The 18,937-nt window shown below is 42.5% G+C and overlaps 1 protein-coding gene across 4 annotated transcripts in view; it reads left to right on the top strand.

The window, feature by feature from the left end:
- The window catches only part of NSF (N-ethylmaleimide sensitive factor, vesicle fusing ATPase), a 61,703-nt gene that overhangs the window by 22,944 nt on the left and 19,822 nt on the right, over nt 1-18,937 (top strand). For all 4 annotated transcript variants that reach the window (XM_019623365.2, XM_010724433.3, XM_019623366.2 and 1 more), the window contains 7 exons: nt 1,080-1,246; nt 1,811-1,918; nt 2,528-2,603; nt 5,771-5,926; nt 15,843-16,042; nt 17,811-17,976; nt 18,250-18,324. In XM_019623365.2, the coding sequence (XP_019478910.1) occupies nt 1,080-1,246; nt 1,811-1,918; nt 2,528-2,603; nt 5,771-5,926; nt 15,843-16,042; nt 17,811-17,976; nt 18,250-18,324 (948 nt within the window). The remainder of the gene's footprint in view (nt 1-1,079; nt 1,247-1,810; nt 1,919-2,527; nt 2,604-5,770; nt 5,927-15,842; nt 16,043-17,810; nt 17,977-18,249; nt 18,325-18,937) is intronic.

Below are 18,937 nucleotides of genomic sequence, written 5' to 3'. Positions count from 1 at the left end.
TACACTCGGTCCCATTGTCTTTGCCACTGGTAAAGGTGTTGAGGAGCACTGGTCCCAGATGGATCCCTGGAGGGCACCACTCATCACCGCCTCCAGTTGGACAAAGCCATTGATCACAGCCCCGTGGCTGCAACCATCCCACCAACTCTTAATCCACTGAACAGCGCAGCCTTCAAACCCATCTCTCTGCAGCTGAAGGATAAAGATGTGGTGTGGGGCTGCGCCGAAGGCCTTGCACAAGCCCAGGTAGGTGACATCAGGTCCCCTTTGCCTGCTGATGCTGTCACTCTACCCAAGAACGCCACCAGACAGTCAGGCACACTCTGCCCTTTGCGAAGCCATGCTGGCTGTCACTTCATAGTGTACTTCATTCTTCTGCTTCTGTCCTTTGCTGTAGTCTGGTCTGTGAGTTACTTGGGCTGCTTGCTTTGTGAGATCCTGTGTTTCCAATCAGCTGTGTTGATGCAGTAGCCCTGAAGTTGTGATCCGTGCTTTTTATTTTCTGTCTTACTTCCAGCAGCAACAGCCCTGAACTTTGGTGTGAAATAGTTGAGACCTGTTGTAGTTGATGCTTCATTCTGATCTGTGAAGGTCTGATAAATCAGGTGTGAGGTCAATTGCAGTAATATAGTTCACCATTTCTACTAACCTGTCTGGAGAAGAGCTAGTCAATCTGTTGAAAAAAACAATTGTGACCTCTGGTAGGTGGTTTTTCAGGGTTATTGTCTTTCCTTTGAGCATTCTTAAGTCATCCTCCAAAGCTGCAGACGTTAAGGAAGCTATTGTGGTACTACTATTTTCCACTGTCCTCTTTCCCTAGGCTTGTGTGGTGTTTGAGCTGCTTTAAAGGATGTTATTTAAAGGACATTCTTAAAGAAATGCAGGATTTTCAGCAGAGGTACGCTTGCTTTGTTTTTGGTGTTGTAGTAAAAGAAGGAACTAAGGGAAATAAAGTTTTCTGTTAGAAATAGGGTATTCAATTTCATAAAACATTCAGAATGGAGGAACGTGTGTTGCCAGACTTACAGCATGTCTAATTGGTTGTGCATTCTGAAATGAGTGTTTTCTTTTTTTTCCAGTTTCCCTGTACACTTTTGACAAGTCTAAGCAGTGCATTGGCACAATGACGATTGAGATAGACTTTCTGCAGAAGAAGAACATTGATTCCAACCCATACGACACAGACAAGATGGCTGCTGAGTTCATCCAGCAGTTCAACAGCCAGGCATTCTCTGTAGGGCAGCAGGTGTGCTTTGGTTTTGTATGCTGTATCCTAAGGACCTGAAGTAAAATGAATGCTTATGTAAAGAATAATAATTAGATATTAGCTGCAGAGAGCAACGAGAAGTAAAAGTTGTTTATTGTGTGAATGTGGCCTTAATGACGTGTTCAACAATCCTGACTTCCACTGAGAGCAGGAGCAGAGTGATTTAGAATGTTCCTTTTCCTTAGCTAAAGAAATTAATCTTTGTAAGGAAAACGGAGGTTTGAGAGTCTGTCTCCTCTCTGTATCTTGGCTTGATTGGGTGTAAACATGGGAGCTCCTGGAATCTTTTGAGAAGTAGCATATGTCTTCCTCGTGTACAAAAGTAAAATGAACGTTGGCTTTAATTAAAGCTCAGTAGCATAGTATGGGATATGAAAAGGACGTATTCGTTATGCTCAACATTTACAGAGTGAAAGCATGTGGAATTTCTTGCTTGGGAAGCTTAGTCCTCAAGCCTCTTTCTCTTCCAATCTTAATAGCTCTGTCAAAATCCTTTTTAACATTTAATGACTTCATATCTACTTCTGTTTCTTCTTTCCACAGCTTGTGTTCAGTTTTAATGACAAACTTTTCGGCCTGTTAGTAAAGTCCATGGAAGGAATGGATCCCAGCATCCTCAAAGGAGAATCTGGAGGAAGCAAAAAACAGAAGGTGGGGACACAGGGGTTTGTTCCCTGGGTTCTGCAAAGGCTCAAGTGCAGATAAGGTGCTGCTACAATGAGGAATTTAGGCTACTCTCTTTTGAAGAAGTTGCTTTGTTTCATCTGGCCACTGCTTTTGCCTTGGAGGAGATGTGTGCTCTCAGTTTCCTGTGCTGGTGTAGTTGGCAGCTTGGAGTTGCACCTACTGAAGTGCAGAGCTGGATGAAATGCAAGGAGTATCTTTTGGAATTCCTGTGTTAATTCATGGAAACCTTCTCTCTTGGACCTTTAAGTCTAGCAGTTACGCCCAATTTTGATTTTCCTTTGGTAGGAAGTACAAATATTTTGTTTGTTTTTCCTTCTGGACCTTGCCATAATAGAACGGTTAGTTTTGGACTAAACAAATAACTTTAAAAAGCCAACTTACTGTGCCCACAAAAGTGCCACATTCAAATTGTTACTAAAGCTGGTTTCAGAGGAGGTATTTCACATTCCTTCCAATAACTTTTGTAGTGGAGCTCTTTCTGCTCTTTTTCCTGAGGTCTGCTTGGAGATACTAAAGAATCTGAAGTTGACTCTAAAAGCTTAATGTGACTATTGGACTCCTCCTCTTTTTCAGATTGAGGTGGGTTTGGTTTTTGGAAACAGCCAGGTGGCCTTTGAGAAAGCTGAGAACTCCTCTCTCAATCTGATTGGTAAGTGCCACTTTATGTAAGAGAGAAATACCACTCAAAGTTTGCTGCTTTTCAGGCCTCAAAGACTTGTATGCCCAAAGATTGTTTTTCTTGTTACGTTACTTGACCTGATCCATTGAAAACTGCCTTTTAAAATGTCTTAAAATGTTGAGATTGTACTTGACCCCTTAGGAACCTTTTCCAGACCCTTCAGAAAGGAGTTAATACGTATCTGGGTGTCTGTGGGAAGGCACTGCAGTGAGATGACACTGTCCATCTTGCAGGCCTTGCTGCTCCTTACAGGGACTGAAAAGAAGTCATTGTGTCACCCAGTGTGCAGCTCCACAGCTCGCTGATGTGCTGGATGTGCTGTGGACTTATCACCACAGCATATTGAAAATGCACAGATAGAGATTGGGGAAGAAAAGGTGACTAAGAGACTCTGACAATAGGAAATTGAATTAGAAGAATACAGGTTATGCTAACTGCTCTGCACTTAATACAGCAAATATTTTAACAAAACTATGAAGGTTTTGTCTTAGGAAGCACTTTGTAAAGCCTTAATAAAACCCTTATGTGTAATTTCAGACTTTACTAGCAAACAAATCAGGGAATAATTAATGTGTCCTCCTCACATTCACCTGGAAAGGAGCTCACGTAGAGTTCTTCCATAGAGCCACCGGTTGGAGTGATGGGGACCTGGTCCACAAAGTGAGCACTGAGGGAATCTTCTGACAGTTGGCTTTATATGTGCCCTGGGGCCATGGTGGCTTTCCTGCCAAGCAGATGTGTACTGTTAGTCTGTCTTTTCCTTTCCTACCTGTGTTACAGACTGGGCAGCACTTAGCAGGTGAAGTGTTGCAAATACCTCCCTTGGTGATTAGATGGCTATAGGCAGTCCTTGCTGGGTGTGATTAAATGTCTGTACTGAGCAGACATTCGTCCTTTTCTTCTTTATTTTCCTTTTTTACTTTCTTCTTAGCTCAGAGACTCCAGGTAATAGAAATAAACCTTTTGTTTTTGCTGCTCCTTTTCCACAGATAAGAAGGCAGAGGAGGGAGGCTGTTGTGAGTGAGGTCTCAGTGGACGTGGCCACCTCAGCTCAGTGACTTCCAATTTTTGTAGTAGGTCTGTGCTCCAAGGACAGTTCTGCTTGGCTCTGAGCATTCAGTACTTTGAGGGCTTGGTTCAGAAGTAAAATGTGGGGCTAATAGCACTCAAGACAATACAGTTTAACTCACTGAGCACTCCAGGAGCTGTAATGGGGCACTTTTGATGCTATTCTGAAGTGTTATCTATCCTCAGTGTGAGGCTGTGACTTTGTGCTCTGTAGTTGTCCACTGTATTTTGTTTGGACAGCTTGGGGTGAGTGCTAACATCACCCAATTTATTGCATCTGAACAAGCAGTGATATTTTATTTGTTCAGTATTCAAAGCCTTAAAATCATAGAATCAGAGAATGGTTTGAGTTGGAAGGGACCCTAAAAGATAATCAGTCCAACTGCAATGAAATGACCTGTGACTTTCCTCCTGGCTTGGGAAGGTGTGGAAGGTGGTCCTGAGGGAGGGTGAATTGATTGGAAATAGGATTTCTGTGCTGTGATCCTGTTTCATTGCCTGCAGACAAGACAAGAGTTGCTTATGCCTCAATTTACTTCTGTCAGATTGCTCCTGTATTTAATCTCCTGACTGATCTGAGGCAGAGCTCCTTAATGTGCCTCCTCAGTCTCTGGAGAATTGTGAAGTTGTGAATAATTAAATTCAGAGCGAGAAGATAAAAATAAAATGCCATTGAGGGCTGCTTCAATAAAGGGCCTTTATTTTTTTTCAGCAGATAAGAATTGTGGTCATTAAAAAATAATGCCAATTCTGTTTCTTCTGCTTTGCCTAAAATGGTGTGTTACAAAACCAATAGATGGTGGTTTTGTGGAATGTGTGAGGATTTTATTATGATCAGATGCAGCCAGAAGGGGGGGATATTGGCCAAGTTCAGGATAAGTCACGTAGAATCGTGCCTGGCTGATCTAAACCTGCAGTGGGACAATGGGACAATGCAGTGACAAATACAGAGCAATCAGTGAGCCAGATGTTCACTGCTGTCCTGCACAGCTGTGTGTTAGTGTAACAAACCAAACACACCTCTAGCTAACATGTTAGAGCTCTAATGCTGTGAGTTAAGGTGTTGATTCCAGGTGCCTTCAGACAAAGATTCATAGCATCTAATTGAGATAGGACACCAAATAAAAGTTTGGTGCTTACTGGACTTCTTGAATGTAGGGCTTAATTGTTCCCAGAGCCACTGTATAACAAGAGGATACAAGACATTCAAATTCAGCAGATATTAATGAGTATTTTGAGAATCTTTGTTTCCTCCCTGGGCTTTTAGTATTAGTTTCTAAAGAAAAGCCATTTAGAAATGTTGATCCAGCTCATATGAGTGCCTGCCCATGAATTCTCCTCCAGTTTAAGGCAAGACATGGTTCTGGCTGTTAGCATCTCAGCTGCATTCTTACTGTAGCATTTGTGCTTACAGTCAGTCTCCTCCTAATGCACTGAGTACTCCGAAGCTTATTTTTTAAAGCTCTTCCAACAGTTCTTACCAATGTTTATTTAAAAGGAAACTGAGCAGAAGTGAACGAATAGTGAAAGGTAGGAGTAAATAACCAGTGCCACTTGAGTTCAGCCTGAATCTCTGCTGGGAGCCTTTGCCTTTTCATTATAATTATTGAATAAGGTGGAATAAAGGCTGAGTAACAAGGTGACAAAGCGCGCTCTGATGGGGCTGAGCAACTAAGAAGGAAAATGGCAGAGGAAATTCAATATAAATAAACATAAAGTGATGTGTGGGAGGAGCAGTGCTCCTGAGTTCAGTCAGATATGATTGCTTCTTAGTCCTGAGATGCCAGGTATGAAAATGCAGGGAGAGGTTGTGGACTCTCCTTCTGTGGAGATGCTCAAAACCCATTTGGTCGCCTACCTGTGTGACCTGTTGTAGGGAGCCTGCTTCAGCAGGGGCTTTGTGCTCGATGGTCTCTTCCAACCCCTGCAGTTCTGTGTGATTATTCTGAATTTAGGTTAGAATTCTGTGAAATGCTGGGCTCCCTGGGTAGAGCCAATTTGGTGTTTGTATTACATTTACTGTAATTCTGCTGTGCCACGAGTTTGAAGTGGTTTCTTTTTTTTTCCAGGTAAATCAAAGACCAAAGAGAACCGCCAGTCCATCATCAACCCAGACTGGAATTTTGAGAAGATGGGCATTGGGGGCCTTGACAAAGAGTTCTCAGATATTTTCCGACGAGCTTTTGCTTCCAGAGTTTTTCCACCTGAAATTGTGGAGCAAATGGGTAAGTACAATACTGGCTTGAGAAGACTGGATATCATGTAAGAGCCTTGTGCTGTAATATGGCAGTTGCTTGGAGAGCCAATGGACTGACAAATTCTTTTCTGTTGCTCCCAAATGCCTTTCATACTCCTGTTATGGGGGGCAGAGGAGCGACTTGGATGTTCAGCTCTGTACATAAAATGTCTGAGCAAATGAGATACATGGTTTAACTGAATATTTTTCTGTTGAAACCCAAACGCTGCCTGTTCTCCTGAATGCATCGTTTGTTCACAGCAGTGAGAGCAAACGCTCCCATTTCTGACTTGCTGGCAGTGGGATTTCTGGACAAATCAAAGGAAATTCTGTCCTTAATGATGCTGCGTTGTGTGTAGTATCTATTGTCCTGGCCACTGCACTGTGAACTTCTATCCTCGAAGTGTGAGCCCAAAAAAGAGCATTATTTGTGATCCTGGGTTGGTCCAATTGGAAGTACTGGAGAGGATGCAGAGGCCGTGGCATGTCTTGGAGTTGCTAAAATAAAAGTACAGATTCTTAAACAGCCTTTTGGGGTCTGGGGAAGCAGAGGCAGTGCCATTACTTTGTAAACATGTGCTGGCAGGCAGATAAATGGGACTGATTTAATTTTATTAAGCAATGTGCAGCTGCAAATAACTTATTTTTTCCCATAACGTGGCTGAGGATGTTCTAGCTCGTCTTCATTCTCTGAATATAATCTTTGTGGGATCGTATTTAAATTTGGAATTCAGAGCTGCAGAATTTCTAAATATGTTTATATTTCTCGATCCACCTTCCCTCTTCCCACAAATGGAAGCAATCACCATTCTGATTACAAAACAGATTTTCATCAGAAGACACGTCCTGTTTGTGTGTGCCTGCGTGGAGCGTGTCCATGACCAGTGTTTGTAGAATTAATGTTAAAGTAAACTTCTCTGTGAGGTGTGTTAGGTCTATTCTAAGCGATTTGAACACTTAGGGAGAAATGTTGAAGAACCCCTGTAGGCTAAATCCAATTAGTGCACGATTCTCTCTCTGCTGCCTAACGTATTTTATATCGATCTGTTAGGGAAGGCCTCCTGGGGGCTAATCTTGAATTCAAGGTGTGCCATATTATTTATATAAATACATACATATACCCTTACTTGTGCGTGTTTACACACATACTACACAAAGAAACATTTTTCTGGTAAGGAGCTTGACTCCAAGCAGAGCTCTGATGAACCCTAGGGCTAAAGAGCTTATCTGAAATTTGAAATAACAAAACTTTCTGACATTCATTTTCTTTGCCTTAGTTATAACTTGCTCTTAACTATATTTCAGATCTGAAATGTCAATGTGACAGCTGTTCACCTTTGTATATAATTTATTGGGAAAGGAAAAGAAAGAATTTGCTTGCTATCTGGTGCTCTAGCACTCACCCGCTTCTGTTTTTTGCTTACAGACTGCAACTTCCATGCCAAATGCAATAAATATTTCTGTCCTGTAACTACACAGAGACAGTAGAGACCCTTCAGAAATTGCTTGCAATTTGTGTGTGGTTTATCTAACTTCCAAGGAATGTTCTGGGTTTGGAGCATATAAATCAATGTTAGTTAACCATATCATCCAAGGATGTAAATACTATTCAGATGCTGCAGTCTCTGGTTTATCCAAGAAAAGAAATCTAAGATCCATTTCAGCTGGTCATCAAACATTTCCATAGCTGCCCTGGAACGGGACAGTTTCATTTTCCCTACCCACGCCTTTCCCATGTTCGTATTTACCACCTCTTGTTGGCTTTGGGGTTGTATGCCTCTGAAAAGAGCTAATACAATTGAAAGCAAATAAAAAGCAACAAAAAAGAAAAACCAACCAACCCAGAAGGCTGTTCTCTGCTTGGCCTGATGTGACACAACTGCACGGGCTGTAGCAGCAGGAGGAAGGCAGCAGACTTTGGGGGAGTTTAATCAATTTAAGCTGATTGCTTTTAAGGCTACAGGTTTACAGTCACTTATAGGAGTTCCTTAGTATTATGAACGTAGTTGATCATAGAATGGCTTAGGTTGGAAGGGACCTTAAAGATCATCTAGTTCCACCATCAGAGGCATCCTCTTTCCAAAGGAGAGCCAGAGTAAAAGGACAACTCAAGACATGAAGTCTCACGGTGAAGAAATAACAGCTGCTTCTCTTGGAATCTTTGTATGTACAAGATATTTTATTTATAGGAAACTCAGTGCAACCCCTAGAACATCCACAGTGACTTTCCTGATCTTCTCAGATCCAGGCACACTGGGGGCCCTGCAGAACCCTTCTGAGTTGGGTTGCTCTCAATAGAGGGGGTTGGCAAGTTCCTGCACATTTATTTTCGTAACCCACAAGAGAGGAAAGGTCCTGGGCATTTGCTCATTGGTCATCTTAAAAAAGAGAAAAGAGACTCTGAAGAAGAGGTTATGTGTGGGGAGGGTCTTCATTTCAGGGAGGGAGTTTTTTGTCCTGCAGCTGAATGGCAAACACCTGTTTGGGGTGGACACTGCTAAAGAGTGACCAGCTTCATTAACATCCTTGGAAACACCCAGTGGTCATTTGGTCGGTTGATGTAAATGTGAGAAGGAAGGTTTCCAAACAGGTGGAACCTGCAGCTGGACCACGACAGACCGGTTCTGCACACTTGGTCAGTCTGCAGAGAAAATGTTGATGGTGATTAAAAGCATCATTGAGTTGCAGCTCTTTCATTCCTGTTGAGAACTCAAAGATTGAGGCAATAAACTCAAACTGCAGACCTGCTTATGCCAAGTCATCCTAATTGTAGATCATGTCCTTCATAGAAGTGATGCTCTCAGTCTCTGGTCTGTAGCATGGGGATATCTCCAGCAACATCACCTCTATGGTAAGATCTTCTATAAAGCAATCTGACCTTCCCTGGTCAGCTCCCAGAAGCCAGGTAGTTGCTTGGCAGAGTCCACAATCTCTTGCACAGAAATAACTGCACGTTCTCTACAGTGAGCAGAACGCTGCTGCCTCGCTTTGTGGTTATTAGGGTCAGGAATTTGGGGCCATGGTGTGCTTAATTTTTACCTGGTGTTTGACTCCTGGTGACCTTGTGACATTCAGCTCAAGTAAATCCATGCACCTACATGGTGAACCACATGCAGCCTTTTCATCCCTATTAGTTGCTTAGGGCTGGCTTTGGATAACTTTTTTGCTGCGTAAGTCATCCTCTTGTTGAAACTAATGCTTCTCCTTTTTATTGTGTGTATTGAATGTTGTATTATGGAATACTGCAACGTTCTTTTTTGTGGCTCTTCTTTTTTTTTCTAACTGAAACAGATATTTCACCACATGGATATTTTTTTTCACATTCAGTGCCTGTTCTTGAAGTGCTCAGATACTGTGAGAGTGTTAGGATCTCATCCACTCTATCTTTAAAATAGGATTTCTTTAAAAATGAAACATCACTGTCAGAGATGTCTCACCTGTAATTGAGGCGATAATGCAAGAACTTCCTAATGCAGCTTATGCCACTGCTTAGAGTATCTTTACTGTCTAAACTTTCCAATTACTTATTCTCAACCTAGCAGCAATTTATCATACAGAATTATTGGAGTTAGAAAGGGTCCTCAGAGGCCATCTGGTCTGACTCTCCTGCAGTGAACGTGGACATCTATGGACATCTACAGCTAGATCAGGTGCTCAGAGCCCTGTCCAGCCTGACCTTGAATGTCTCCATGAACGAGGCGCCCACTGCCCTTCTGGGCAACCTGTGCCAGGGCTTCACTGCCCTTATTGTAACACCCATCAAATCTGTATCTTTCCAATATGGAGAGAAGAATGTTCTGGGTACCACGTGAAAAGCCTCACTCACATCCTGATAGATGGCATTGGTGGCTCTTCCTTTGTCCACTGACACTGTCATGCCATCGTAAAAAGGTTGGTCAGGCAGCAGCTGTCCTTGGTGAAGCCTTGCTGGGTGTCCTGTGTCACCTCCCTCTCTTCCACGTGCCTTAGCACAGCTTCCAGCAGGATCTGCTCCATGATTTCCCCTGACACTGAGGTGAGACTGACAGGTCGTTGGTCATTAGCTCCCTGGGTTGTCCTTTCTACCCTTCTTAAAAACATATATATATATATTTTTGGTAGTTTTTATCTTTTTGAAGGGGACTCTTGTTTGTTCATGAAAGGTGCAGCTTTAGCAGGTGATCCTGCCCCTCTACTCCATGCTGTGGGAGCTCATCTGGTGCTGCATCTGGATATGGGGTTGTCAGACCTGGGAGACATGGACCTGCTGGGGTGCATCCAGAGGAGGGCCATGAAAATTATCTGAGAGGTGGAACATCTCCCCTGCAAGGACAGGCTGAGGGAGCTGGGGCTGTTCAGCCTGGAGTGGAGGGGGCTGCAGGCAGACCTGGTGGTGAGCTGTCATTGTATGGAAGGGAGCTGTAGTGGAGAGTGAGAGTGAGGCTCTTTAGCAGGGTCTGTTGTGACAGGACAGGGGAAAAAGGTTTCAAACGTAAAGAGGGGAGACTTAGAGTTTGAATACAAGAAAAAACTTTATTAAGGTAAGGGTGGTGAAGCTCTGGACAGGTTGCCCAGAGATCTGTTGCTTACCCTGTCCCTGAAGGCTTTCGAAGTCAGGCTGGATTGGACTCTGAGCACCCTGGTTTGGCTGTAGGTGTCCTGGGTTATTGTGGAGGAGTTGGATTAGATGACCTTTGAAGGTCCCCTCCAACTCATTCTGTTCCATCTTTCAAGCTATCAATAAAAACAATGTATGCTGATGCTGCAGAGTTATTGGTTTGGTGTTTTCTTTCCAGCCATTGCTCACTTATCTTTAACTTCATTTGGGCACTGTATTTTGTATGTGTTTATAAAGCTCAAAGTTAAAAGAGGTCCTGCATATCTTTATGAGGGTCTAAATCTCTCTTTGTTGCTTTTTTTTTCTCTTCTCCCTCTGTGTGACCTCACACCCTTTCCTAGGGGGAAGTTGTCTTTAGGTGTATAAACTGAATTTCTTCTGGGTGTTGCTCATATCCTTATTTTCTTCTACCTAGTTAAAAGGACACCGTACCAGAGTTCTCTAGGAATTAAGTTAGTGTTAGTTCTATATAACAGAATCAGAAAGTAGTTGAAGTTGGAAGGGATCTCTCAGGGTTTAGTCCAACCCCATGGCTCCTTTTCTTCCCCCTGGCTCTTCTTTTCCTTAGTAACATGAAGAGTGGTGGTCGTGTTCTTCCCCCCAGTGTCCTACCCATACTGTGTTCTCAGTGACTTTGAGATGTCTTCCCTTGTTTGGAGTGTTTTTGGGTCCAAGTCCAGGTGTAATCTCTAAGTATTCAATGCTCCTGTGAACTGTCTCATTCTTTTCCTATTCTGTACTGAGATCTTCCTTCTTTATCACTGATACGAATGTTGACTGTCACATAATTTAAATCATCACTCAAGTAAAAAGTATTTTGCAGTTTGAACTTAGCATTGCTTGTGGTTGATCTTTCTTCTCTGTCAAGAGTTGGACCAACACTTTCCTGTGTCTTTACCTCCTAATGCAATTATAAAATGAGCTGCTCTCCTCACATCAAAGCATGTGAGACTGGAAGAAAGCAATGTTATCCTATCTTCAAGGAGGCAGGGAGGAGGAGCTGGGGTTCTTCTTGCAGTTCCTGGGAAGGCAGAAATGGATGGAGAAACTCATCTTGGAAACCACTTCCAGACGCATGAGGGAGAAGGAGATGATAAGGAGTGTTCAGCATGGACGTACGAAGTGAAAATGGTCTTTAACCAAGGTTGGAAAAGACCTCTAAGATAACCAAGTCCAAACATCCACCTACCACCAACACTGCCCGCTTAACCACGTGCCTCAGTACTGCATCTCTTGATCTCTTCCAGAGATGGTGACTCCATCACCTCCCTGGACAGCCTGTTCCACTGCATCACCGCTCTTTTAGGGAACTTTTTTCTTACAGCCGACCTCAACCTGCCCTGGTACAACTTGAGGCCATTCCTTCTCATCCTGTCACTGTTAGCTGGGAGCTGAGGCTGACCCCACCTCGCCACAAACTCCTTTCACTTGTCCTACAGTTAGGAGATCAGCTCAGAGAATCAGGGGAGGGGTGTGGATGTTGTTTATCTCAAATTTAGTCAGACTTTCAGCGCTTGTAACATCCTGGTGGGCAAACAGCTGTAAGACAGACTAGATAGGTGAGAAACACAGTGGATTCAAGTCTGGCTGAACTGTTGAGCTCAAAGCAGTGCAAAGTCATGCTATAGAGGCTTATTACTTATGCTGTGTCTCATGTGTTCATACTGGGCCATTATTGTTTAACGTACGTTTTTGTTTAACCCAGTGGCTTGGGTTGGAAGGGACCTTAAAGCTCATCCAGTTCCAACCAGAAAGGATGCAGTAGAACTGGAGAGCTTTAGAGCAGGGCATGGGGATGATGGGCTCAGAATAGCTTCCGTATGTGGACTGAATTGTTGTGAAGGTCTTCAGCCCTGGAAGGAGATCGGTGGGTGTTTGTTCTTTCAGCACAGGGAATGCGAAATGCAGCTCACAAAAGGCAGGCATGTAACAAAGGGAAGAGGTGTTCGTCACCAAAAGTGCCACAGGGGTTTTTGCTTTGTTGATGGCCATGGTCTGCACCAGGTACTGAATTAGAAGGACGTCTGCTCTCACTTCTTTTGGTTGCAGTTGTGGTGTGCCATAGCAGGCATTACCACTGCTTGCTAAGTACAGCGTCGCTCTGGCTGGCAACGAGTTTTGGGACATCCCAGTAACCCTGTTAGTTTGACATTTGTTTAATCTGATTAGCTCTGTAGGAAAGTATTCCATAATGTATTTACTAATTACATCATTCTGACTTTAAGTAGACAGAAGTGGTTCAGCTTTACTCCAAGAAGTAGAGAATGCTGATGAGATTTATGGCTCTTAACATCCAGGTGGGATGTGACTGTAAGCATCAGCTGTTGTGTTCAGCAGTCCATCCAAGGACTCTTTCATAATCTTTGTCTTAAATTAATGATATTTTTGTAACTCTGTTTGAGAGACAGAGGCATTACTCTTTTTTTTTGGTCATTGTTGTTCCAGAGAAGACTTCTTTTTGATAAGGGTTTGCATGTCCCATCTCTGAACTCAAAACAGAGACTATTGCCTTCGGTTCTGCTGCTTGTCAGCAACACATAAATCCTTTAGGAAGATTAACGGGAGGCAGTGATGCAGGCTGAAATAATGCTGGACTTACGGGTTGAGAGGAGGGGGAAATTCCACTCAGGTGTGTTTTGGGAAAATCTTGTCCATGGAGCAGGTGAAGTCTGGGAACCCTGATCTTATTGTAACCTGCTTGGAGATGAATGTGCAGAGATAAGCATCTCTCCCTGCATTCAAGATCAGTGCTTTGCTTTCGATGCAGATTCCTGATAGGTGTATCTGAGCGATACAATTACAACAGAATGCTTTCATTTTAATTAAAAGGGGAATTACACTCCCAGGTAGAAAATCCCTATGATGCTAAAACATTTCTTCTGATCTTTCAAAAAAGTCAGTAATGAGAGTTGAACGAATGAACTTCATGCTGTCTCTGGGTAGGTGACATTCTGGCTCAGAACTCCCATTCTTAGTGTTTTTTTGTGACTTTTCCCTAACATTTTGTGTGGAAGAGTTCCCAAATTGGTCTATTTTAGTTCCTGTTAACATCTCTATTCAGCCTGTAACCACATCATGTCATTTAATTCATAATTAGAGTATCCCATTACAGGAATGACCTTTGATTTGGGCACCTAATTGTAAGCTTAATGAGTTAGTTGTCTGCACTGCTAATAATTTGAGTTTCTAAGGTTCTCATAATAGTATTGACATTTGGCAACACTGGTGAAATCAGCAAAGTGGAGATAACCTTCCTCAGAATTCCTTAGCATCTCACTGTGATTTGAGACCTAACATTTGTAGTTTGTCATCACTTCTCTATTTTAAAAATACCCAGAGTTGATATTTTTGCTGCTTCTTTTTTGAAGGTGTGCTACAAAGAGATAATGCAGTACAGTGCAGCTTTCCTACCCTACTGGGATGCTAGCAGGGCTGTGTGCATGTGCCCTGACTTGTTGGTAGCCTTCGGATGGCCTCTCCTGCTTGAGCACTTTGGAGCTTTCTGAGCACCACTGACTTTCTTTCCTTGCTATTTCCCCTGAAAGCATCACTCATCATCAAAACCCTGCTTTGTGCTGCTTGGCTACATAGGTGATCATGTTCCTCTGCAAAACACGTTCACAATACCCCTCGTGACATTGATTTGACAGGAATAGCTTTTAATTTATCTGAGCCTCATTTGTTTCTGTGCAAAACTGGTTCTTCACTGACAGCATGTGTTTGTGTTTCTTGACTCGTAGATGCCTGAAAGTTGACTGATGGATCCTTCTTAACCAGACCTCTTGCTTTTTTTTGCAATATTTTCTCTTTTCATTCTTTACACTTTGTTTTCCATGAAGAAATCCTCCAGCTTTGTTACTGTTCTTAAGCAGCGCTTCACTATTTCTGTTTGGGGTTGTGGTAGGGATGAGAAGCTCCTCACAGTGATCTTCTCTTTAAACTTTAATGCAGTAACAACCTGAAAGAGAGAGAGCAGTGCATGCTGATATTAGAAAATATTTTGTGTTGAGCTGTTTTTCATGTTGAAGTGAGTTCATCACTGTAATATTAAGGAGTGAATGAAATTAAGTCACAGTTGAGCGTTGGTAAGAAAAGCACTTGTTCTCTAAGTGCATTAGAGTACTTCAAGGTTTCTAAGGTTTTAGATAAATCTAATATTCTTGAAGCAAAACAGTTTTTCATCTGCAAATGTACCAATATTGGATGGAGCAAGAGAAAAAGAGAAGCTGGTACAGGACTCCATAGCCTGTAATTCACCACTTGTGTTCAAAGTGGATGCAGCTTCCTCCTGGTCTCTTTCCTTGGGATGTCCTGTAGGGCTGGTGAGTGGGACTGACTGTGGCATGGGTTGTTGTTCTTTGTCTTTAAAATAGAATCTAAAATTCTGTGAATCCAAGGGAAAACTTTCTTGTTTTCACATGGACGTATCTCTCAGAAGTTGTAAGCTTCTTCTGTGTGCTGCTGCGTCCAGCTTTAGATCCATTGGATCTCTCCTCTTCTCAAAGAATAGAATTTACATGCCAGTGCTCATGCACAGTGATCAACAGTCCTGTTATTTGATTAAATTAGAGTTTTTTGGATCTCTTTAGTTACGAGTCAAGCTTTTTTTGGCCTCTAATGGTTCTAATGGCTCTTAGAAGCCTTTTTCAGTTTCATAGAATCATAGAATGGTTTGAATAGCAAGGGACCTTAAAGGTCATTGAGCTGCAACCCCCTGCTGTGAGCTGGTTGCCAGCTGCCAGCTCAGGCTGCCCAGGGCTCCATCCAGCCTAATCTTTTGTGCCTCCCTCCATATTTGTCCTAAAAATGTATTCAGAACTAGAATACATTTGTCTAATATTCAGAACTAGATTCATTGCTCAGTGCAGGGGTAAAAAGTTAAACATTATTACCTAACATTCCATGATTTCTGATTCAAGAAGCAATGATCTCCACTATTTGCATCTACACTGGGAGCTGAGCTTCAGTTGGGTCATGTTGGCAGTCATCGGCGTTGTGAGGGATGCTGCATTTCCCTTTATATGTGAAAATTAAACTCAACTGAAACCTTCCTGTAAGGGAAGGTTGTCCTGGCCTGTGTTATGTGCCCCTGCAGGGGAAGTGAGAAGTCATAGAATCATTATTTTGGAGAAGATCTCCAAGATCACCAAGTCCAGCCCCAGCCGGTGCTCATCATCCCCCCTGACTGTGTCCTCAGCTCCACATCTCCATGGTTCTTGAACACCTCCAGGTGTCCATGGTGACCCCACCACTTCCCTGGCTCTTTCCTATGTAACCCTGTTTTTAATCGTGTTCTCTCTTGTTCTAGGCTGCAAGCACGTGAAAGGCATTCTGCTATATGGACCTCCAGGCTGTGGTAAAACTCTTATGGCCAGACAGATTGGCAAGATGCTGAATGCCAGAGAACCAAAAGTGGTCAACGGGCCAGAAATCCTCAATAAATACGTGGGCGAGTCTGAGGCCAACATCCGCAAGCTGTTTGCTGATGCAGAAGAGGAACAAAGAAGGGTAATGCAAACATGGATAAATAGCATGGTCAGGATGAATGTGCCTAAAGAATGCCTGGAAAGGAAGTTTGTAATCAGAAAATTGCTGCTTGCATTAAAAGACTGAGTCACAGCTTCACTTTTGATTATAGTTACTCCTTGCGAGTCACTGAATATTAGTGCTCTACAGATCCACTCAGTGTTGACTCAAAGAAAGAAGAATATCTAGAACGGGAGAAGGTTGCTGATCTTCCAGGTAGCTGTGCTGCAAACGGACAGTTTGTTTAACTTTCATTTTGAGGTAATTCATTAGTGCCCATCCTGCTGTGTTTTATATTACACAGTGTGTCAGCTGTTCAGAAAGTGCTTAAAAATAGGTTTGTAAACATTTTGCTCCTCTTCTTTTTTTTTTTTTGCTTTTTTCTTGTTTTATTTTGGAGCCTGTCCAGTTGGAATTAGGGCACATAAAATAGGATGGATTTCAAATAAGTTCTCGTGACTTCAACTTTTTGAGTTACAAGAGTACATAAGTCTACATTATAATAGTGTTGTGGTGAGTGTAATAATCAGTACACCATTAATTTTTTCTCAGCAGAAAACTAATGGATAAGAACAGTTTTGGATCGTTAGTTATGGAACTAATGGATAAGAGCTCTCTACCTCAAATCTAGAGAGCGTGGATCTCAAAAAGTGTAGTTGGAAGCAAAGATTGTTTTTCCCAAATTTGTTGTTTTTGTCCACGACTTTAGCTTTACTTTTGTCCATTACTTTAGGGTTACAGAAAGCCTTTAGTTTGAAGCTGTAAAAACCTTTTTTTCCTTTGTGCTATGGTAACTGTTCATATCACTTTATCTTGATAAGAGTTTCTGCTAAAGAAAAGATGGCATCAGGTAAGTCGGAGTTAAATACAGAGAGGTCTTTTCAGAAGACATTAGCCAAGGCTGTTGTACCTTCTAGTAGTTCTTACGACAGTTCTGCAGACTGTGATAGTGCTGACATTGCTTTATTCTGCACAAGATGTATTAATGAATAAGCCAGCTTTACGTGGGAGCCCACGCAGATGTAAACAGCCTGCTGCTCTCCAGTTGTTGCAGTATGACTGGAAGCTGTGAGCTTCTTTCCTTTGCAGTAACACACCTGTTAAAATAGACTTGATATTGGCTGGGGGGGGGATGGTCCTGATGACAAGTTGAGAGATTAAAAAGGTCTCCAAAAGGTTGGTATTGTAATGACTTGTGTCTGGGGCAGATTGCCAGGGACAGCACATTCACCCAGTATTCATGTGGTCCCCACTGACCACAATAGATGTTTTAGAGGTGTTGTTTGAAGGGGAAAAGCTTCATAACACGGTCACAAAAAAAGTAACCTGTTCTGTTACCAGCTGCAACTGCTTCACCTTGGAGTGAACCTGGAAATAAGCAGTTGTGTTCTGATTGGCACTGAACAAATACACTCCTTGAACCATGGAGAACTACGTTACATGGCGGGCTGTGTATTTCTTAGCTTCATTTTGACCTGGGATGTTTCCCACATCGAGTACATCCATCCAATATTGCCAGCATTGGGTGCATTCATCCCAGTTGGGTTGGTTGGATGTACCAGCCAACCCATTTTGGAGGACAGCAGGCTGTTACTGGGGAGGGATCTGATGCACAGCGCGCGACATCCAAATCACTTGAAGAAATCGGTGTTTCTTATTTCGCTGGCTGATCTTCTTTTGAAGTTATGTTTTGTTAAATGGCTTTCAATGGTGACATGTGGCATTCCTGACATGCTTTTCTCTCCAATAGCTTGGAGCAAACAGTGGTGTTCATATCATCATTTTCGATGAGATTGATGCAATCTGCAAGCAGCGAGGCAGCATGGCGGGGAGCACTGGAGTTCACGATACCGTTGTCAACCAGCTGCTGTCTAAAATTGATGGAGTAGAGCAACTCAATAACATCCTGGTGATCGGTATGGTGGTCTGTCTTGTTACGGGGTCAGGTTGAAATTTGCTGCTCTGTTCATTGCAGGAGCAGTGCGGGTTTGATCTCTATTGCCCTGATTCTAATTTAAGGCATGACTTTTCCCAGTACTTCTGAAAATGAGAAGTCTCATTTTCAAAGAGACTCTTTTGTCTCTTTGCTTGAGACTCTTTGAGGTCTCTTCTTACCTCTATATTCAGGAATTGAAGTCCTACCTAGTAACCTCAGCTAACGCTCCTTCTGGTTTTAATTTTGCATTTAGGAATGACCAACAGACCTGACCTGATTGATGAAGCTCTGCTGAGACCGGGGAGACTGGAGGTGAAAATGGAGATTGGTAAGCAAGCTGTACAGCTCTACATCAGCTCACAAGTACTTAGAATAGCAAAGCAAATATGTATCATAATGTGAACAACTAACCAGAATGGTGAGGGTGCAAATCTTGATGGAACTCACCACATGAATTTATAAATTTATTCAGCTAATTAACACTGTTTTGGATTTACCAGCTGATAAGCCATTGACCAGATATCAGGGTCTATCCAGCAGAATTGGGTAGGTGTGAGCTGGAAAATGTTAATCCTGTGATTAATTTAGAAGGGTCTTCTGTAGTTGTACACACCTACCTGATACCAGCTCCAGATTAAATAATAGTTATCTGATGATACGTGCATTTCAGAGGGGACTTGCTAAGGAGAAAACTGGGAAATAATCAGCTGCATCTGAGAAAATGAAGGCTGTATGAAAATGACAAGGTGGAAACTGTGCTTAGGGGTGCCAGGGCTGACCAGATTGCTGTTGTGTAAGGTGAATTCCTGGTATGGGAGCCTGAGAGCGATGAACTTATAGGAAATTGAACCCTGTGCTGTTTCTTGGTGTAGTTTGGGGGTGATGCCAAGCAATTTGGCAAATTTTTAAATATTTAAATACTATATTAAATATAAGAATTT

Source organism: Meleagris gallopavo, chromosome 29 (assembly GCF_000146605.3).
Source record: "Meleagris gallopavo isolate NT-WF06-2002-E0010 breed Aviagen turkey brand Nicholas breeding stock chromosome 29, Turkey_5.1, whole genome shotgun sequence".
Taxonomy (NCBI): Eukaryota; Metazoa; Chordata; class Aves; order Galliformes; family Phasianidae; genus Meleagris; species Meleagris gallopavo.
The sequence above is the reverse complement of the archived record's forward strand: the minus strand, read 5'-3'. Positions and strand labels throughout refer to the sequence as shown.